This window comes from Vigna radiata, chromosome 1 (assembly GCF_000741045.1).
Source record: "Vigna radiata var. radiata cultivar VC1973A chromosome 1, Vradiata_ver6, whole genome shotgun sequence".
NCBI classification, from domain to species: Eukaryota; Viridiplantae; Streptophyta; class Magnoliopsida; order Fabales; family Fabaceae; genus Vigna; species Vigna radiata.
The window spans coordinates 8,103,664-8,125,748 of record NC_028351.1 but is presented as its reverse complement, the minus strand read 5'-3'; the positions used below and the strand labels follow the sequence as shown (position 1 = coordinate 8,125,748).

General features: G+C 34.0%; 2 protein-coding genes across 6 annotated transcripts in view; both read right to left on the bottom strand.

The window, feature by feature from the left end:
• Positions 1–650: 650 nt before the first annotated feature.
• Positions 651–16,633, bottom strand: LOC106755909 (probable serine/threonine protein kinase IREH1). 5 transcript variants are annotated; one of them, XM_014638140.2, is made up of 18 exons: positions 15,721–16,632; positions 12,781–12,848; positions 12,456–12,638; positions 10,989–12,362; positions 7,172–7,344; positions 4,967–5,210; positions 3,948–4,040; positions 3,725–3,865; positions 3,524–3,616; positions 2,801–3,008; positions 2,433–2,518; positions 2,223–2,311; positions 2,040–2,091; positions 1,889–1,945; positions 1,622–1,795; positions 1,456–1,533; positions 988–1,176; positions 651–903 (listed from the first exon to the last, which is right to left on the bottom strand). In XM_014638140.2, the coding sequence occupies exons 1-17, from the start codon at positions 16,406–16,408 to the stop codon at positions 1,096–1,098; spliced, it is 3,882 nt and encodes a 1,293-aa protein (XP_014493626.1). In that variant the 5' UTR covers positions 16,409–16,632; the 3' UTR covers positions 651–903; positions 988–1,095. The 5 variants fall into 5 exon arrangements, with proteins under 5 accessions (XP_014493626.1, XP_014493635.1, XP_014493642.1 ...); XM_014638149.2 differs by having other exon boundaries at positions 1,094–1,176; XM_014638156.2 differs by having other exon boundaries at positions 12,781–12,845.
• A 1,557-nt stretch (positions 16,634–18,190) lies between these two features.
• LOC106756703 (putative pentatricopeptide repeat-containing protein At5g59900) overlaps positions 18,191–22,085 on the bottom strand; it is a 10,988-nt gene continuing 7,093 nt past the window's right edge. The window contains exons 2-3 of the mRNA XM_022779258.1: positions 19,641–21,920; positions 18,191–18,476 (exon numbers count right to left, since the gene is read on the bottom strand). Of these exons, the coding sequence (XP_022634979.1) occupies positions 18,403–18,476; positions 19,641–21,920 (2,354 nt within the window). The 3' untranslated portion in view covers positions 18,191–18,402. The remainder of the gene's footprint in view (positions 18,477–19,640; positions 21,921–22,085) is intronic.

Below are 22,085 nucleotides of genomic sequence, written 5' to 3'. Positions count from 1 at the left end.
AATTTTTCTCTAATTCACATCAAAATCTGTGAAAATATACTGAGGGTTTTGGACAAGCCAGACACTCTAGTTATCATGGTTAAAAAAGAAAAAAAGAAAAAAAAAAACTGAATGATAAAGTGAAGAGGGAGAATAAAATATTGAAATGCCACCATGTTACTACAACATGGGATGCTCTTGTCTCTTTTGGCTATTGTTGTCCTATTATCTACAATCTCTTTCAAAATGTGTGGCATTTATAGTAACCGGAGAGACATAAAGCATTAGTATAGTTGTAACAAAAAAAATCACTCAAAAGTCAACTCTGGAGAGTAAATACAGTATTAAATTTATGTCTACTTTGTTCAATAGCTGAAATATTATGATAAATGAAAATATTATCTCTAGAAAAGAAAAGAAAAAGTTGAAAAGTGAAAAAAAAAAAAATTCTTGAAGCATGAAAGAACTTTTTCTTAGTATTCATTAGAGAGAGAAAAAAATTAAGTGTTTCTTTTGTAAGTTAAAGTTATAATTTATGTACTTAGTTTTTAGGAGAAATTAATAACATTTAAATAAATAATTTAATTTTAATTTAGAGAAAATGAGTGGGGTTGAAAGCAAGGTTTCCGCGGATAGGTTAATAATAAAACCAGCATAACTCAATGGAGGGGTTAAGAAGACTTCACAGCAGCATTCAATTAAGTATATAATATAACAGTGGTTTGTCTAAACAAAAAGGATGTGATCTCATTGCCAGAATAATAAGCAGTACATCGCAGAACAATTTGAGCAACTGTGATATGCATTTTTTAAATTTACAGTTCTCAATTCATACACAATAAACGGTAAAACTGAAACACCCCACCGTTGCCCTGTAACCTAACAAGCAAAGAGTACATCCTGAACCACTTTGAACCTCTAAATCTGCAAAATCCAGCAATAAAAATTGAGTGAGCAAGAAAAAAATCAATCCATAACGAATGGGCAAGTTATGCGACAGAATCGTACATGTACAATGTATACAAACGATAAAGGTGCTTGTGCCCCCAAAATTGCTTGGATCATAGGTCGAAAACCAAATTCTGGACTTTGACAGAGGATAATTAATACATACAGCTATGCACTAGAATTCGTCGGAGGATCATCTTTCCATCCTTTAGTGAGATCGTAGTTGATTGATGCAAGCTGGGAGAGGTTCTGAAAACACCAAGGAATGGGAAAGTAAAGCATAAGACCAGGAAGAAAACTATCAAACGAAATATTAACAGAGCAAATGCTACATAGGCAAGATTAAACATATTATCAGGCTACTTATGAATAGAATAGTATAGTAAGCTCAGAGAAGACAACTTAACACATTAAATCACACCGTGGGTGACAAGAAAACAAAGGAAATATCAGGCATAGTCCATTCAAGTTAATTCTAATTGTTTACTCACAGATTACAAAGAAATGAATATAATTTGAGGGAATTACCTTAAAGGAGAAATTACTGAAAGAGTAATTGACAGATGTGCCAGAATCAAACTCAGCAAGACCCCCACATTCATCTCCCTGTTACCAAGAGGAAGTCAGCCCATTATACTTTAAATTGATTTCAGTGAAGTATTTTACGTTTAGCAATGCCTACAACTTGCAATACCACTTCATCTTGGCGATTGCTCAAGCAACTACTGCTGCCACTTAAGCTATCAGCATCACTAGAATCCTCAACATCACTGGCTGGATATACAAGGCCATCAGAAGTATTCCATGAGTAGCGACTAGTGAAGTAACTGGTATCCAGAGCACTCTCAGAAGCAGGAACAAATGCAGCCTACAAAACCAACAGAAGCGTTACATTGGACATCAAGAGAGGGGCAGTAAAATTAACAGTTAAGATTTGTCGCTTGGGCAAACTATAACATACTTTCTGCCTGGCAAGTGTGTCCCAGTTTATATCCTTGAAGAAAACATGTTGCTTTACCTGGATCATTAAAAGCAGTTAACATTTGAGCAGAGAAAATAAATTATAAAAAAAAGGATAACAAAGTTCTATATTTCATGAGAAATTACATCACCTCTGATGCGCCTTTAGATCCCAGTCTCTGATTAGGATCTTCTGTCAATAATCTGAAATTTCATAATGTCAGGGACTAAATGAAAAAAATTCAACTATCTTAGATATGAGTGCTTAAACAAGAATAATACCCAATAAGAAAGCATGTTATCACAAAAAGTACTAAAAAAACAACATAATATACCGATCAATAAGATCCTGTGCTTCAGGACTCATCTCTGCAGGAACTGAAGGCCAAGGTATTTTACGATTAAGAATATTATCAAATATAGTCTACAAACACAAAATAACATCATGTCAGAGAAAACTCAAATCATATAAAGGGGAAAATGACATGGAAAGAAACTTAAAAACCATCTAAAAATTTTATCATACAAAAAAGCAAGATATAAACCTGAGGATGCTCGGCATTGAAGGGTGGAATACCAACAAGCAACTCAAATAAAATGACCCCAACAGACCACCAATCGGCAGTATACGCTGTAAAATTTGCACAAGTTATGTTCCAAAAGTAAATGCTATGAGTATTCATCGTATATAAAGTAGAATAGAATCATTAAATCAGCTAGCTACAATGATCATAACTGCCTAATTTCACTATAAAGAATAGCAATCAATCTGTGATATTTAATTCTATACATAAGGGAAATCATGTTTTCTCTAAACTTCCCAAAATAATGACAAAAGTCAAATTTATATCTTAAGAGATAGGGGAAAACAGAAATGAAACCACCTTAAACATAAAATTGGGACAATACAAACCATGTCCAGTTCCCAAAAGTATCTCTGGGGCTAAGTAATCAGGCGTGCCCACTGCAGAGCGTTTTTTCCTCCTTTCCCATTGATCCTCAGATGTAAATACATCAGCAGCCTCATCCTCTTCAAGTAGGGATGTCCCATTCACTGCTGGGCCAGACAGATCATCTGTGCTGTTGATGAGACCAACCTTAGAAAGCCCAAAGTCTGTTAACTGCAAAAGTAGCCAGAACAAAAAAATCAAGCTGTTTAACAGTTTATAAAATGTATTTAAGAGAGCCACAGGAATACATGAATATTGAAATTGAAACTCAAAAGGATCCAATCAACAGTTAAGAAATTGAAATTCTCCAAAATTATTGAACCAAATACGTGGAATGACAACTTAAAGCATGGGATTGATGGTGCTGATAAAAGAAGCTGATAGTAGAAAAGATGCAAAACTCTCAATGATTCATCATAGATATGACCACCAAAATTTCTAAAACACAATGCACCCCAATATGGAAAACACAATCAAACTCCATAAAAATCATACTTAACTATCATTATAAAGTACGAGATCATTGATATTACTCCTAAGAGTAAGAGAGGTAAGAGGTTAGCCAGATTGGATTTCCATTCCAAATTTCCAAACCAAGGTTAAGGAAAAAAGTAAAAGAAATAGCCTTTTACATAACCATGATTTGGAGGTTTAAAAGCAGAAATTAGAACATACTTAGTAGTTACCTTGATGTGACCATCATGCGCTATCAATAAATTGTCAGGCTTCAGATCTCGATGAACCACATGCAGGGAATGCAAATACTCTAACGCAAGCACCTAACATTGAAAAAAAAAAGCTCATGTTCTAGACAATGTAATGAAAACAAATTCAGATAACTAGAGAGATAGAAAGAGCAAGTAAGGAGACAGAACCAAGAATTATACCACTTCAGCAATATATACTCGAGCAACTTCCTCATCTAGGCAACCTAAATTTCTTAATAATGAATACAGGTCACCTCCATTCAAATACTCCATAACAAGATATAAGTTTTCACGACATGTAAAAGAATAGAAGAATCGAACCTGATTAAAGTAAAGGTAACATTAGAATAAGATAAAATTTCTCAAAGCAGCATGGAACATTAAAACAGTTAGACCTGCTCACCACAAAAGGATTGCGTACTGTAATTAAGATATCACGTTCTGCTAATATACTTTCCACAGCATTTTTACGGATCATATCTGCCTTCTTGAGAACCTATTAGAAAATAGGTCAACAGGGTTACATAGTAAAAGCATAAACCAAGATAGAAACTGATAGGATGTTGAGAGTGTATGTGAGGAGGAAGAAACCTATCAGAAACAAGTTTATTTTAACCTTAAAGGTCTGCAAAAGCATCACTATACAAGATTGAGATCCTAACTAGGTCAGCACCTCACAACTTATATCAATCATTTGCTGCACACGAAGAACTCTATATAAAGAAATAATAAAACAAAATACATGATAGTGGAGCGGCCAAACCAAATCAAACCCTATAGTAAACCTAAAGTTTTATTTTTAATGTAAAAGTCAGATAGAAAGAAAGAAACTTACAAGAGTTGATTAAAGAAATTGGCAAATTGCAACAACTAAAATTTTGTTGCATTAAATTACCTTGGATGAATGGAACCGTTGAAAGATACAAAAAGCATGAAGTAAGAACGAACACAAGGAAACAGTTTCGAGAATAATTCCATGAAAAAATTATTTCTAGTAAAAAAAGAAAAAATTAATAAATAAATATAAGATCAGATTTTAAATAACATATCTAGCATTCCCTGTATCAAGTTATGAGATCTAAAACAATTCGTGAAATATAGAGATCAAACACAGTTTACATGAGAGCTTGAAGAGCATGTCAGAAACTAATCTCTATTTTTCAGTAAGCTATCAAAAGGAGTCGTCAAAAGGTGGGCCTTTGCCCTATAACAAGCATTTCAAACACACAGTCGTAAGCTTCAACAAAACTCCATACAGATTATAAAAACTTATTACCCAATTTAATAAAAAAAAAAAAAGTCTTCTATACAAGCAAAAAAAGAAGTACAATGCACAATCAGGCATGAAACAAACGCAAGTACATGGATGTTCAGATTAAGTGATGATACAACAGATGAATCAAAAGCACGAAGAATATATACCTTTATTGCAAAAAGATCACCGGTTGTTCTCTTTTTAGCCAAGAAAACCCTCCCAAATGCCCCACGACTGATAGGTTTTATAATTTCAAAGTCATCAATAGAGGTACGATCCCTTGATGAATGGATTGGGCTTGTTCTCAAACTACGAACCACATCATCTTCCAAAAGAACATCATCATCAACGGTGCTCTCTGTATCTATCTTTTCAACATCCACCATCTCAGTGAGCTGCAGATACTTCTCTCTACCAAACCAAATTATTACTTATCAAGAATAATCACAAAAAATTTCAAAGCACAACTAGCAAGGTCCATGGTATTAAATTAAATGTACTGAAACGTGGATTGAAGGTATAGGTGGCAAAATGGGCCTGCTAATTTGGCAGACCAATGGCAGGGCAGAGAAGGCTGGTCAGCAGCCCGCTTCATTAAATAAAAATTCCAATAAAGAACAACTTAAAAAATAATATTTTTGTATTATATTACTTGAAGGAGGTAAATATACAATAATATTTTAACATAAATTATTAACACTTATAAATTAAGTTCCAATTATTAATTATAATGCAGTAATTTAATATATAAAGACAACTATTTTGATTATTCTGATTAGAGATATTAATTAATCAATTGAAATTTAAAAAATACTTACAGTGTGCTTTTAATATATAAATATATTTAAAAAACAAAATTTAAAAATAAATAATCAAAAGAGATCCAAAAATAATTAAAAAAAAGTTGGTGAGCCAGCCCGTCCTTTGACAGGACAGATTAGGATTTTCAGTCTGCTCTCCTAGGGCGGGCGACTAGGGCTGGCCTGCCCACCTTGACACATTTTGGCCAGACCAATGGCACTGCGGACCAAAACAGGACGCACTGTAATCTTGCAATGGCGGCAATGTTTTTTATGCCACCCTCCATTTTAGCTAAGGACTTCTTTTTTATTCAGGAGAGGCAACTTTTATTCCTTGCACTGTTTTGTTTCCTTTTTAATTATTTTGTTTGCAATCTAGTCCTACCTTCTCACACTTTATTAGTCAGGTACCTCCCTCACATAAGCTCGTCCTCCTGCCTCTCACTCTCTGTTCTACTGTGTTTTTCTTCACCAAAAACAGAACCTTAGTTTGTTTCATCTCCTATTCACTTGTTTATTTAATCCATGTCAGCAGTTACCGAATAGAATCAGCACACACTCTTTTTCATTCACGTTGGTAACAAAGTCTAGACATCAACACCACAGAACCATATAAACTCAGTGTTCCTTAAAATTGTGCTATAGATTATTCTATGTTGAAGTTTGTCTGCTATCTTTCCTTTGAACAGCTGTTACATTAGATTTCATGAACTTTGATGAACTAGAACAGTATAAAAGTAAACTGCATGAGTTTTAATCCTGTAATGAGAGGGAGACCTAGTAAATCAACGAAATTTTCAAGAGAGATCTCATGATAAATAACATTGCTAAAACATTGGTCTGAATGGCTTTATGTGATCCATGCAGCTAACAGCCGACCTCACCTGGTGGCGTAAAGCTTTGCTATTGCAATTGTTGTCTAGTTGACACACTAGAACATGTTTGAATTATGTTAATTATTTTTATATAATTTTGATATATTTTTATTTTAGATATAGAGAAATTTTTAGTTTTCTAACAAGCGCACACCATGTGTCCACAATTTGCACTATGCAGCCCACCATAATCTATCTTCGATTTCAACTTGCTGCTAGTACTAAACAATGAGATAGTCACAAGTACAGGGTAAAAAAAATGAATGTGTCTATGTATGTATATATATGTATAAACTTCAGAAGAAAAAAAATTACTACCAAGAAAATATCATTCGTACAGATAATAGGGTGTTACTCATCTTCGGGGAGATGAGTAAAGTGAGAAAAAAAGAAAGCATATTAAGGTAAAGTAGGTTAAGTTTATGAGAAAATTGAACAATACACCAATACTTTCTCTCTCACTACACATATTTACTCACTAGAGTCAAATCCCAAGATAGTTTGGACACAGACATAGTTGCAGCAATACTGTTATCACATATGGTAATTTGTGTTCGGTTATAAAATTATGCCTATTCCCTATGAACAGTGTCTAACAAGAACCTCCCAAAGCTTATCATGTAGTTCAATGTTTGCTTGGAGTACTTTCCATATTACAGAGATGTCTTACATAATGTAAAACAGAAAAAATACTAACCGTATCAGCTTCTCAATACGTGTTCCAAAGGTCTCCACAGTAAGTGCATCAAATTTCCTTCGTTCTACAACAACCCGCAAGTCATCGAGACAAGATAATAAATATGAAGTTGTGCGATCATCGTCCAGAGGTGCATTTGCCACACATCGAGCTATATCAGCAAGTTCATTCATCTACAATAAAACAGGGAATTTTGCAACGGAAGAATGTCAAAGATGAGTTTTTTCTAAGAATACATGGAAGTAGGAAGTTATTTTATATTTCTTTAAGCAAATGCAATACAAGCCTCATTTATTAAAACTTCAGTACATATACAGGCATAAACAGTTGGATATTTAAGCACAAACAATTAGACATCAAAATCCTAATTTATTAATAAAACATTTTCTATTGGTTATAATTATAGAAATAAGGCACATAGGAATACTTACATCATATATGTATTATTCTTATATCGTATTATTATTATTAGAGGATACCATATCACCTCTGTTTATTGTAGTGATTCCATTTTCTCAATATAAATAAAGCACCCACCCATGGTGTCTCATAAACAAGTGATTTCAGTTCACTGTTTCTCTATTATCTATAGTTTAACATGGTACCACAGTTTATCCTAATGAGGTTTATTTGACTCCTATTGGACTACCCATAAATATCTACTTCCAAGTGCATGTCTAGTCCAAAATGTGACGAAGGATATTACATTCATACCCAAGGATATCAGCGAGTATAATCTGTAACAAATACAAATGAGTATCTTAATGAATATTCATGGATAATGGATACTAGTATTAAATTACCCGTTTACTAATGGGATGAGTACAAATATCACAGTATCCAACCCACAAATACTCGCTACTGGTTAATAATTATTAGTGAATTTTATTTGAATATTTTTTTAAAATTCAAGTGATCAAAATAAAAGTATTGGTGAAAGAAATATTAATCAAGAAAGGATTGTTTAAAATTTGACTTTATATATTTCTATTTTTCTTATTTAGACCTATGAAAAGTTATTTTATAAAATATCAATCTTTTAAAATTTATATTTTGGAGCAACTCATTTAAATTTTTTTAGGGAGACCAAATTTAGTTGCATTAATATTTTATTCATTAATTTGATTTAAATTGAGCTTGAGAATTAATATTTCTATCTAAGTTTATATTTTAAAGATTTTTTTTTAATAATTTTATTTAAATTTTAAAAAAATAAAATATAAAATATTTGTGGATATTCACGGGTATAAAAACATCCGTGGATATTTTTTCACATATACCTGATGCATAACAGAACAAACTTTTTTAGACAGAATTAATAACGGATAGACACTATCCATACCTAACTGTTGTCATCCCTAAATGTGATAGAATGTGTTGGAAATCCCTTATTGATTAGAGATATAGCCAAATTACATGATTTAAGTAGTACAAGTTTTCCCTTTCAAGCCAATTTTATGAAATTTAATTTACAACTAAATTCCACTTTCTAATATGGTATCTAGAGTCTCTACAATACCCTATTGGCTTGGTGGACCCACAGTCTCTGGTGTGAAGAGTGTGAAGAGTTCTTTTCTTTTTGCAAACCTTGTCTATGCATGCGATGAAGCCTGCCTTATGCCACCCATCATTGTGCTTGCCTCTTCCGTCCAAACACAATCTCGGTGATTGCAGTTCCACTTTCTTCCTCCTACTAAATGTGTTGTTCATGTTGCTGCTAATGGTTAACAATCAAAAGCATATGTGATATTAGTACTTACTAATCTCCTCCCACACATAACATTGACTTTGTTCTTTGTGTCTACTACCTATTTGATTTACTTTCTCTCACCCAATTCACTAAATATCATGACATTATCCTCACATTTACTAAAATTAATGTTACCTTACAAGATGGGATATTGAGACAAATGATTGACATCAGATGTTCCACACAAACCCTTCTTCATTCATGTTCCACATGTTCTTTATCCTCATGTTATNACATTAATTAGATCTCACCATCCGCCCTTAATGATTAGGTGACTAACTTTGTCCTTTTTCCTCTTTCTTATTCATACATCCTTTCTCCACATGTTTTTGGTTCCATGTTTTGTAGATAACCTCACATTGGGTAATGTGCCTTTCTAGGATATCCTCATTCTCAAAAGGGTATTAATATTCTCTCCTAAACCTAGTCATTGTCTTTTTTAGAGTGAATGTCTCTTTCTTTGAGTTTGTCCCATATTATACACATGTTCCTCCTAATAAGTATATATGTAATTAGTTTCCCACCGATCAATCTTCCTTCATCACTAAATGACTCTCCCATATTTTGGGATGCTTCTCCAGCACCACTTCAGGTATATCAATGCCGCTCACAGCCAATTGACATTCCTGTATGGGAGCCATCTTCAACAGATAATGATATAGTGGTATTTGATCCTTCCCCAAACCATCTCTCATACCTGATCCAATCTCCTTTAAAATTGATTAACCTATTGCTATTTAGAAAAGGAATATGTTCTACCTATAACCCTTCTCCCCACCATACTAATATCAGTTATTGTCAACTTATCATCATAGATTATACTTGTTTGTCATCATTATCTTTTGTTCCTATTTTAAAGTCTCCAGGTGAATCTTTATATCACAATGAGTTGGGATAAGTCATAATTGACGTGTGATCCTCAAAGTAGTGGCACTTGGAAGTTGGTTCCTCTTCTAGCTAGCAAATCAATAATTGGGTGTTAGTTATTCTACACTGTTAATAGGTCCTAATGGTAAATTTGATCCCTATAAAGCCCATTTGGTTACCAAAGGATGCACACAAATCTATGGACAATATTATATTGACACTTTCTCTTCATTGCAACTATTCGCCACTAGACTCAATTTCAAATTGACATCAAGAATGCATTTTTTGCATGATGATCAAGACAAGGAAGTCTACATCGAGAAACCTCCTAAATTTGATGCTTAGGATGAGTAATCTAATATGGTATATACTCCTCACAGGTCCCTGCATGGCCTCAAGTAATCACCGTAATCATGGTTTGGGTGTTTTCAAACTGTCATCTAACAATTTGGAATCATACGGAATGATGTTGACTTTTCTCCATTTTACGTCATTCTCCACGAGGATGTATCTAACTTATTGTATATATGGATGACATCGTCATAACTAATAGTGGTAAGGAGGGTATTGTCCAACTAAAAGAATTTCTTGCTCACACCGCAATGGATTGCCATTTCTTTAGAGAAAAGTTGGGTTTGAAGGCACCACCACTAGACTCGGCAACTCTAGTGAAAAGTTAGTAGACATATTCGCCAAGCCTCTAAGAGGACAAATAAAAATTCATTTTCAAGGCAAGCTGAGCACGTATGACTTAAATACTCCAGCTTGAGGGGAAATCTTATAACTATAGAATCAGGAATATCTAGACTTTATAACCAGGAATATCTTTTAGAATCAGGAATATCTAGATTTTATATTTATTATTAGGAATGTTTCTTTTATTCCTGCATCATATCTTTATTATTAGAGAATACCGTAACTCCTTTTTATTGTATTGATTTTTTTTTCTCAATATAAATAAAGCACATTTTCTCATTGTCTTTTATTTCCTACAATTTAACACTACTGAATATAGAAAGAAATAATGCTTAGGGGCACTTAGGAATACTAGATCAAGTATCACCTCAACATCATATGTAAACACATGGGGAGGACTATTTGATAGAACATGCTCTGACTTGAATGGACAATGCCAGCAACTAGTATAGGCAATAAATTAGAAATAAAAGAAATAGAAAAAGATTTTAAAATATGGCATGCCTGCAGCAGATCATCATGTTCAGAATAAGCACCCTTCCCCGCCAAGAGCAAGTCAATCTGACTTGTCCGTGGTGTCATCAACGGTGACCTTGGAGTCATGCTCCCTGCAGATGATGTTGTCATACCTTGGTCAGACTTTGGACCGAAACGAGTTTTGCATGATATAAGTGGTAATCCTTTCAGGTCATCCATAAAAGCAGAATTATCAGTTTCGGGGAAACAGTCTAGCATGTCATCTGAGCCTCTGCGAGACCAATCACTAAGTTTAGGAGAAGGAACATCAGATTCTTCAGTCATACTAGAATTTGATACTTTTGCAACATCAGGACTTCCCACCATTTGTTGGGTATCCTTTTGTGAACAAGACTCCATCATCTTTTCTAGTGTTTCAGCAATTCTGACAAGACGATCATTGACACTCAGTCCCTTCTGATCGCATCTATCAGCAACTGCACAAATCCTCGAATGATCTTCAACATGTGAAGTAGGAACTTCCTCTTCACATATACGACAAATTATTGAGTTCTCCTCACTATTATTCTGCTGATCTCCCCAGTATCCCCAAGAAACTTTATGTTGGTGTTTGGAAGCATGATCCAAGGAATCTTTGATAGGAAGAAACTCAGATGGCTTTGCAGTAGAAAGGTCCACATCAGAAGGAAATCTCTTATTAATTGATGCCTTTGAAGATTCAACCCTCCCATAATTTTGTTCCTTCAACTGAGCAGCTTCTTTAGGGCTTTTTCCAGATGGAGACGGGAATTTCTTCCAAGAAGCCATTCGATCCCTGCCTGAAGAGTCAAAATGTTTTGTATTATCATCATCAGCAGGAAGTGAAAGATTTTCCGGTTGCATAACATCTTTCTTCCAACCCATCATACTCTGTTCTTGACTAAAAGCTTTTTTAGATGAAGGCTTTAAGGCTTTTGCAGCACTTGAACTTTTAGAATCCCTTCCCACACTAGGAGGAATACATTTTCCAGCAGAATGCAAGACTCTTGATTGACGAAGATTGAAAACAGGTTCATCCTCAGCCAAACCACTTTCCTTGTGGAATTGCAATAATCGGGTACACCTCGTGAGAATGAAAAGCATTCGGGTGTGAAGCTGCTTTAGCATCCCAGGAGGATGCTCTTGACGCCTATCATCCAACTCCTGAACTATGCTTTCACACTGAAGCCAAAACTCGCCAGATGAAGTCATAGCACAGCTCCTTGCCAAAACTAGCAAGTCCTCAATTGTCTCTTGCCATTCAGGATGAGTATCTGCATTCTTTTCAAGAATTCCTACCAGATCTGCCGCAAAAATGGCTAAATCGGAGTTTACATCTTCCTTCGCTTTATCAAATTTTGCCCTAATAACGACCAAAATCTCCTGCATATCAAAGTAAAGCAATTTTAATGAAATTCCCTCCAATGAGATAAATCATTAGCACCACAATATAATGTGAAATCAAGACTAAAATACCTCAAGGTTATTCAACCGCCGGGGCTTCAAAAATGGAAAAGGCCAGACACCTTTTGAATTCAACTCATGGGAAAAACTTTTGATATCCGAAGGAAACCTCTTTCTAGGTGCACTAGTGACACGTAATATGGCTTGAAAGCGAGGAGATTCAGACTCCTTTGGGTTTTCAAAATCATATGCCGTCTGAAAAGAAATAATTGAGTTATTTTGTACTGTAATAGACAAACAAACAGAAAATAACAACTAATTCAGAAAAAAAAAAAAAAAAAAAGTTAGTGATGACAAAAGATACCAAGCACCCACACACACTCTAAACCAGTGGTACCTCTGGAGTACAAACATCTGCACTTCTTAAGCCTCCAGACTGAGCCCATGACGATGCCTGCTTGCCTGCTTAAAGTGATATATTAAGGAAAAGTAAAATTTTAAGAAAATTAACTAACGGTTTGGCTAAATACTTTAAACACATACATATAAAATAAATTTGTTGATCAATGGTCCGTGTGCAAAACTAAACCAATAATGACATCAACCCAAAACCACCTCATCACAACCCCATCTGGAATTTGAAAGCAAGTCTCAGTCAAGTTTGTGTAAGAAAGTAAACATAGTTGATCTTGAGCTTATGTGTGTTGTTGTCCAGAATTGCTCAGGCTAGCCTACCTCTTACATAAGGATATGTAGATATCCAGGCATAAAGTCCAAAACAGGTGGGAAATGAATATTATAAATGGATATTCATGGATACCAGGTTATACCCGCATGTTAGTGGGACAGATACAGATATCATAGAATTTGTATCCACGGGTACCCGCACCCGCTGATCTTTAATTTACCAAACACTAATTAAAGAACTTTTATTGTGTTAAACGTCATTTAATATTTATTTTTGTAATTTTATTTGAACTTGTATGAAGTTGAGTTTATTTGGACTTTGTTTGAAAGTTATGATACTGTTATATTGTATTTTATTTAAATTTATTTGGACATTGTTATCTTTGATTGAATGTTTAAAATTCAGTTTTATAAATAGATCTTTTTTAGATTTTCATAACTATACATTTTTTTATAACTTTATACCACTTCTATACATTTTTATACAAAATGTTTTATAGATTTTTATGGTTAAAATATTTTGAAAAATATTTTTAAAATTTTTTTGTAAATATTCACTGGTACTCACAAATATCTGCAGATATTAAAAAAATATGCGAACAGATATAGAGATGGGTACGGTACAGGACGGATATTTATCTAACAGGGAGAGTAGCAGGAAGCTATTACCGATACCCACCCCGTTGACATCCCTACTCTTATATATACAGCCTTATATGTGTGCTTAACCCAGTTGGGACTTTTTGCAATACCCTTGCATTCACATTTGACACATATTACATACACAAGGCATTACGTCACCAATAATATAATTTTGTTTACTACAGAGACCAACAACAGATGAGTTTGCGAGGCAGAGATACAGAAAGGTGAAAAGTTGTGAATTAGCTACTACAACCAACTTTTTCTGTATAAAGCTGCAACCAATTTGACATGGCAGCACTAAAAATATTATAGGAAATCTTAAGTTCAAAGATCCAGTGATTCACAGACCCCAGTAGTTTGATTTAATGTTATGATAAGGTTTATTGTAATATTTAATTATAGGGATATGTCAGTGCTTTCATTAGGATCTGTGAATGCAAGTCGTGATATTTTAGTTGTGCATTTGCGCAGGTTAAAGCTTTAGTTACTAATTTCCTTCAGTTATTATTGTTATGTAGATATTTATTTATGTTTAGTAGAAGCTGGTTATTTTACAAGGGAGTTAAATTGTGAACTATATCTACTTGAATAATAAACAATCCAGAATAAGTAATGCAAACAGATACCAAAATACAGAAAGTCCGTGAATAAATTATTTCAGAACAAATTCTAGTCTCACTGCATTTGACATGCCTCTTTCTCGCAGGTGTGATATGCCTAATACTACCTGCTTTTCAGTCTAACATGGTCAATGCTCAGGGAACTAGGTAATATCAAGGAAGACAAGCCAATTTGAATCAGATAGAAACCGGTAAGCCCAGTTGGTTTAAATCAAATCTGAAAATGCAGCTGATTTTTGTGATTTTCATTTTCACTTTTATGCCTAACCAGTCTTCCCAACTAGATTAATGATTGAATTACTGAATCAGTAACCAGGTCAGTTGCTCAAGTCAAACCCTGGTCCAGTTTTCAAAAGTTACAACTAATATCCAAAACATTTAAAAAGTAGTTCTAAACCCGAGTCCAAGTGGTTTCAGCTATTTTAGCTGACCCCATCTAGTGGAAAAAGACTTTTGTAGTAGTGTTTACAGTTTTTTTTTTTAAATTAACATTTCTAGTTGTGTGTATTTTCCCAACTACATTACTAAACATTCCATTTAGTTAATTAAATGATTAAGTAAAACAGTAGCAATACTTTCCCCTTCAAATAGAAAAATGATTGTCATAAGGATTGAGGAGAATATCTGAAAATACTAATTGAGCTATGCAATTCTCTCTTTCCTACAGGAAAACTGGTTACTATACACGATTGTTTAATTATTCTAATATGAAATGTGAGCAATATCTTGCAGATAAAATCTTCAAATGCAAAAATCAATAAGATGACATCCATGTATGGACGATTATTTCAATGCATAATCATCATATTTGACATGTAAATATAAATGCAGTCCTCAACACATAAGTTTTATATATATAATCAATGCGAAGAACTACGTACTAGTTTTGAAATATCTCTTTACTCGTGTTTCAAACACGAGAATACAAGTCTAGCTAAATCCAATTTGAAAGAACGTGGAGCAACTAATCTACACCAACTCAAAAGAAACACAAACAACAAAGTCCTTTCAATTAGGGGTTCCACTCCAAAAGGTTATAAACCTAATAGAATCATTGTACCAGAACAAGAGCAAGCAAGATAACCACACGTATAGATACAGATCCAATAGACATTCTCCCTAGTCCACTCCACTCGCCAGACCCCTCCCCAATCCTCATTCCTTACAATTCTCATTTTTCAATTTAATCCAAAGGAGAACAAGCCGTTCTTCTATAGCATGAAAATAAATAGCAATGTCTTGCTGATCCTTAATAACCCTTCTCAATAAAAATTCTAGTCAAATTATCGAACCAACAATCCTTAACTTACTGATTGAAAAATCAACCAAAAACACACAATCAGAATCATTACAAAATCCACAAACACACGGAATTACAGAGCTACCTGCGGCTTCCGAGGACGATTCTCCGTTCTGCAACCGCGACCGAGGCAACACCACCGGACTCTGCTCCCTTGGCGGCATACTCCCCAAGGTTGACACGCTGTCAGAATTGCTCCCATTATCGCCCCACCCTCCGGTAGCACTGGCACCGCCATGGGAACCCTCACGAAACCCGACCCTGTTCTGATTGGCCGGTTCCTTCTTCTTCCCATCGCCGCCGCGCACGCCGACGCCGGGACGGGAGAGATTGCTGCCGCCTAGCGCCGTGGTTCCCTTCTCGCCCCTGAACCCGAAGAAGCTCTCCTGCGGCAGCGGTCCCGATCTCGTCTTGATCCTGTTCAGCCCGAGCGACGACGCCAGAATCGGCGACACCGACGATTCCCGTCCCTCCGCCGCCGTCAACTTCTTCACCGGAGAATCCTTGCGAGCTTCCGGCGGCGGAGTTTGACTTTCCTTCCCCTTGACCACATCCTTCTTCTTGGTCCCGTCCTTCACCTGCGTCTGACGACACGCAGCAAGAGCTCCACCGCCGCCTCCGGCTGCTAAAGTTGGATGAGCAGCGGATTTAGCCTTCTTCTTGTCGGATCTGGAAGGGGAATTGGAGGAGAAAGATCGAGGACTGTTGGATGACGCATCGGGGCTAGAGGAATCAGATTTTTTGGAAGAGAAGAACCTTCCCTTGAAGACCATGTTTGGATTAACCAAACGAACCCTAGCACCATGCTGCTGAGAAGTGAGACATTGATTTTGAAGCTCAAGTTAGAGAGAGAAAGCGAAAAGAGAGGGTTTGGTTTGGTGTGACAGTGATGATGTTGAATTCAAAGGAAATGGGTTGATTGTGGACTGAAAATTGTCGTCACTTTTTACACAAAAACTCTACCCATTCTTCAAACACCTTCTTCAACCCCAAATTTATAATCTTTTTAACATTTTATATCACCCACTCCTTACTCCTTTTTTTATTTATTTTATACTCTTTTCTTTTATTTTCGTTTTTTTTCCCTCTTTGACCAAAATTATGCACTTTCTTTTTCTGCAAATGAAAAATCATATTGTTACCATTTTGGCATTGTTTTTGTTAACTGGGGTGGTGGATTTGATGTAATAATTTAGAAAATAATTATGAGAGTTTCATTTTAAACTGAAATTAGTTTATATAAATTAATTTTTATAAATTCTGGTGTTAAATTTTTTTTTTTTAGATTCATAAGTTGGTCGTAATGTTTTGACTTGTCATGGAAACTTTTCAAACCAACCATTGATTAATAATTTTTAAAAATAGCTTGTTTTTTGTTTTAAAATTTTGGAAAAAGTATTTTTTTCTGTTATAATTAGACGATGAACTAAAATGACAGATGTATTTCATTTATATACCATAGCTTTGTTTAATCAATGATTCATGAGATCTCCAATAATACTATGGGAGTGTTTTCCAAATAAAATTTATTTTATCTTTTTTCTAAATTAACATAAAAAAAGTTTATCTAATTGAATCCGCAATATAAATACTTTTACCTTATCATAAAAAAATTATTGTGGCCATTTTTTTATTACCTTATTTTAATGAGTTAAGTATAATATTTATAGTTATTTAGTAATTTATGTTGGAGTAATTTTATTTTAGTGTCTACATTATACAAATGTTGAAATTGGTGAAAGGTAAAAATGGAAAAGAAATCATACAAGTAAATATGAAGACTGTTATTTTTATTATACAGGGTCGAGTATTCCTTAGTTATATTAATATGAGTTTCATTATTCGACAATGCAACATAAATTATAAATGAGTTATTCAGTTTGATCGAATCTAATTCATTATCGGTTAGTTACTTAATGAGTTAACTTAACTCAATTTACTTATTAATGAGATAAAAATATTTGAACTTGGATTGGCTCATCATAATTGATAGGTTAAATATATTAATTTATTGGTTCTTTTAATTATAAGTTTTTTTCATTTAAAAAATAACTTTAATAAATTTCAGTCCAAAATAATGTTAATTTCCAAACAATTCAAATTAAAAAATATAATACAATCTAAAATCATCTTAAACTATAAATACAATCCAAAAAGATATTGTACCCTGCATTTTAATTGTTATAGAACAGCGGTAGTATATACAAACTGGAATAACCATAAAAGCAGTAAAACCTAATTACTAAAATTGGCAAAGCTGTCAAATGAATGCAGAATTGAAATCAAACTTCTGTTTCGATCATCTATCTAAAGCTAAAGAATGTATCACTTTGAAATCTAGATGTGCAGAACTGAAAATTGCTTGAATCAGAAACAGTGATGGAACCCTAAAAATGCAAGGCTGAAAACAAAGTTAAGTATGTAAAATTTCCATAAATCTGAAATGTAAAATTGTAGATAAGTTTAAAGCAATAAACAAGGTAAAAGTATGATTAAATTGCATTGTAAAGAAACTAAAACAGCATTCAAAGATGACGAACAGAATTAGGACTTAATTCCAATAGCAAAAGCAGTAAAGAAATTGAATTAAACCAAACAAAGAAAGCAAAAGAAATTAGAGAAGAATACAAATCTGAAATTGCAAACGAAATTTGGAGCCAATGGACAGAAAATAAACTGTCCAGAACTTGAAAGAAAATGAAAACTAAACCTAATTAATACTAATTATGAAAAAAAGTCAAGCATATTACAAGTTGTTCTTCAATGATTACTCAAAACTGCTCAACTCCAATTCTCGCACCACAGCAGCTGTTAACCTCTTCTCTTTTCTTTTTTCTTTTTCTGAAAATCCAAAAATCAAACTAAGTATAAATATATCACTTAGCTTGTCTTGTCATATAACTTTTCAAAAGGGGAGATATTATAAAGGAAAGGTGCAGGAATAAAGTTTATCAAGAAAACAGAATTAATAACAGCAAAGATCCAGAATTGATAAGAAATATTAGCTTGAAAAGGAAAATCTAGTAAGATTTAGAATATGTTGGTGTTTTCAATACAAGTAGTTTGATATATAATGCCTTTAGAGCTCAAGTATAACAAATAAAATCTTTGCTACTATGAACAAAATAATATTTGCATTTCATTATGTCCAATCTCCCCATAGATAGATGTTATTATCTTACATGCCAAAGATCAATATTGTGTCTAGCATTTCTCTGTTTAACAGCAGCAGTAGTATTTATCCAGCAAGACTGATTATTTTGTAAACAAAGAGCGTATTATTAAATTTCACTGATTTATTAGTGGCCCCTCGTTTCATTGGATTGGAGCTTATTTGCATAATAGAAAACTTGTAATGAATTATATCAAAATATCAATAAGGTAATATGGTATGATTGTACACTTCTTAAATGATCTTATTATGTGGTAGAGAACCTCTAAAAGTAAAATGAACTTGAAACTTTTGTCCAACAATTTCCCCACCACATTCTGAATAGCTGTGCATTATCTATTATCATGGGAATTGGGGTTGTTCCAAGTAAATCCACTGTTTTTCTTCCTTGTCCCTCCCAACCTTATTTCCTTGCACACTTAAACTATATTTCTATATGAAAATGTGATTTCTACAATAATGAAAGAAATATAGCTTCCCTTAGGTGTAACACTGAAAAAGCCCTACAGAAAAAACATATTTGGGTTCTGACGAACATGAATGGGGAATATCAAACAGTTAAAAATAAAAAAGCCATCCAGATTTTAGACAAGGAAGGGACGTCACCATTTTGGTCTAGAAAGACAATGAAATCATTCATTTCAAACCCTATACTAATCAGTTAAACAAATTCTACATTAAAAATGCAAAGTCAAAGAAAACAGAAGTTCTATAGCAATCAAGATGCAGGGTACAAAATAAAGAAAAATAAAAAAAATATCAATTCCACAGTATGCAGCATGTAAAAAATAAGTTGCAGAAAAGTAAAACTCCTATAAAAAATGAGGTTTCACCTTTCACCAAGTCTCTAGAGATCATTTCACGATGAAATACCTCTGTCTTCCTAGTCTCATTCTTTTTAAGGAGAGCCCTAATCATTATATCAAAAGTTACTGCATTAGGCAAACAACCATTCTCTTCCATTTTGGACCATAAGGTCAACGCCTCATCAAGTAACCCCTTGTTGCAAAGACCACTGATCATAGTAGTATAACTACATACATCTAAAGGGTAGCCTTTAATTAAAAGATCTTGAAAGATCTCTTTTGCCTTCTCAAGTCTTCCCCCTTTACACATTCCATTAATAAGTATGTTCCATGTGTACATACTCGGCTGAATTCCTTTTCTGATCATTGTTTTGAATAATTCAGATGCTTTGTCTAAATCATACTTTTTGCATAAAGAATCTAACAAACAATTGTAAGTGATTGTGTTTGGTTGTTGATTACCATTGTCTTCCATTTTGGACCATAAGGTCCACGCCTCATCAAGTAACCCCTTCTTGCAAAGACCACTGATCATAGTAGTATAACTACATACATTCAAAGGGTAGCCTTCATTTAAAAGATCTTGAAAGATCTCTTTTGCCTTCTCAAGTCTTCCTCCTTTGCACATTCCATTAATAAGTATGTTCCATGTGTACATACTCGGCTGAATTCCTTTTCTCATCATTGTTTCGAATAATTCAAACGCCTTGTCTACATCATAGTTTTTGCATAAAAAATCTAACAAACAATTGTAAGTGATTGTGTTTGGTTGTTGATTTCTATCATGCATCCGGTCAATAAGATCCCAAGCATAAGCTATTCTCTCAGATTTGCAAAAACTATCAATAAGAATATTGTAAGTTACTGTATCAGGAACCACACCCCTCTTGTGCATTTCCTGAAAGAGTTTTATGGCCTCATCCAACCTATCGTTCTTTATGAGTCCATTTATCATGATATTGTAGTTATATACAGTAGGACTCACTCCTATTTGGGTCATTGCATTCAATACTTGTTTAGCCATCTTCACTTTATTAACTAAGCAATACCCCTCCATTAAACCATTAAAGCTAAAATCATTAGGTTTCACACAAGCTTTCACCATCACACCCAACACATCCTTGGTTTCTCTTAGCTTTCCTTGCTTACATAATGCATCCATCAATATATTATAGGTATAAACATTTGGCTTGATGCTATTTGATAGCTTGATGCTATTTGATAGCATTTCCTGACTGAGTTTTATGGCCTCATCCAACCTATTGTTCCTTATGAGTCCATTTATCATGATATTGTAACAGGATACCGTAGGAGTCACTCCTATCTGGGTCATTGCACTGAATAATTGTTTAGCAATCCTCACTTCATTAATCAAGCAATATCCCTCTATTAAAGCATTAAAGCTAAAATAATCAGGTTTCACATAAGCTTTCACCATCACACCCAACACATTCTTGGCTTCTCTTAGCTTTCCTCGCTTACATAATGCATCCATCAATATATTATAGGTATAAATATCTAGCTTGATGCTATTTGATAGCATTTCATTTATGAAACCAAAAGCTTGTTCTAAATGATTCAGAGAGCAAAAGGCATAAACTAAAGTATTATAGGTAACAACATTACGAGAAATTTCCTTGACAACCATTTCACAATACATATCATAAGCTTCTTTTGGACGTTTATCTTTGAATAGACAATCAATAATTATATTGTAAATTACAGTTGATCGACCTTCAATCCTTCTAAATAAGTCGATGGCAGCTTTAGTTTCTCCTACCTTGCACAATCCATTGATCAGAGTCCCGTAAGCAAATTGGTCGAGCTGAAATCCCAGTGCTACTACTTTGTCGTGAAAGTCGAGTGCTTTCATGATCTCACCCTTATCACAGAGACCTCTGATGAGTGTAGTTAATGTTATGTCATCTGGGTGATAACCCAGTTTGAGAATCTTGGCAAATACAGAGAAAGCTAAGGCCAATTGGTCTAAGTGACAAAAACAATTGATGAGGATGTTGAGAGTAACAAGGTTAGGCTGAATTCCCTTGAGTTCCATTTGCTTACTGAGAGAGATAACAGTAGGACAGTGCTTCTTCTTCACAAGGAATCCCAAAATCTTTCCAAATTCGAAGATGGAAGGAACCTCAGGCATATGAAGCAAGCGATTGAATTGTGAGATAGCTTCATACTGTAAGAAGGTTTGGGAGTGAGAGTGAGAACAAAAGAGAGAATTGAGGATTGGAAAAAAAGGAGGAAACTTAGGAAGAGAAGAAAATCTTGAGGGCGACATCATTGCTGAAGATAGAAGTTAGGTTTTGGGATGACAATTAAATTATTGCCAACAAAAATGATAATAAATATGTTATAACAAATTTAAATATAATTTATCAAAATATATATATATATATATATATATATATATATATATATATATATATATATATATATATATATATATATATATATATATAT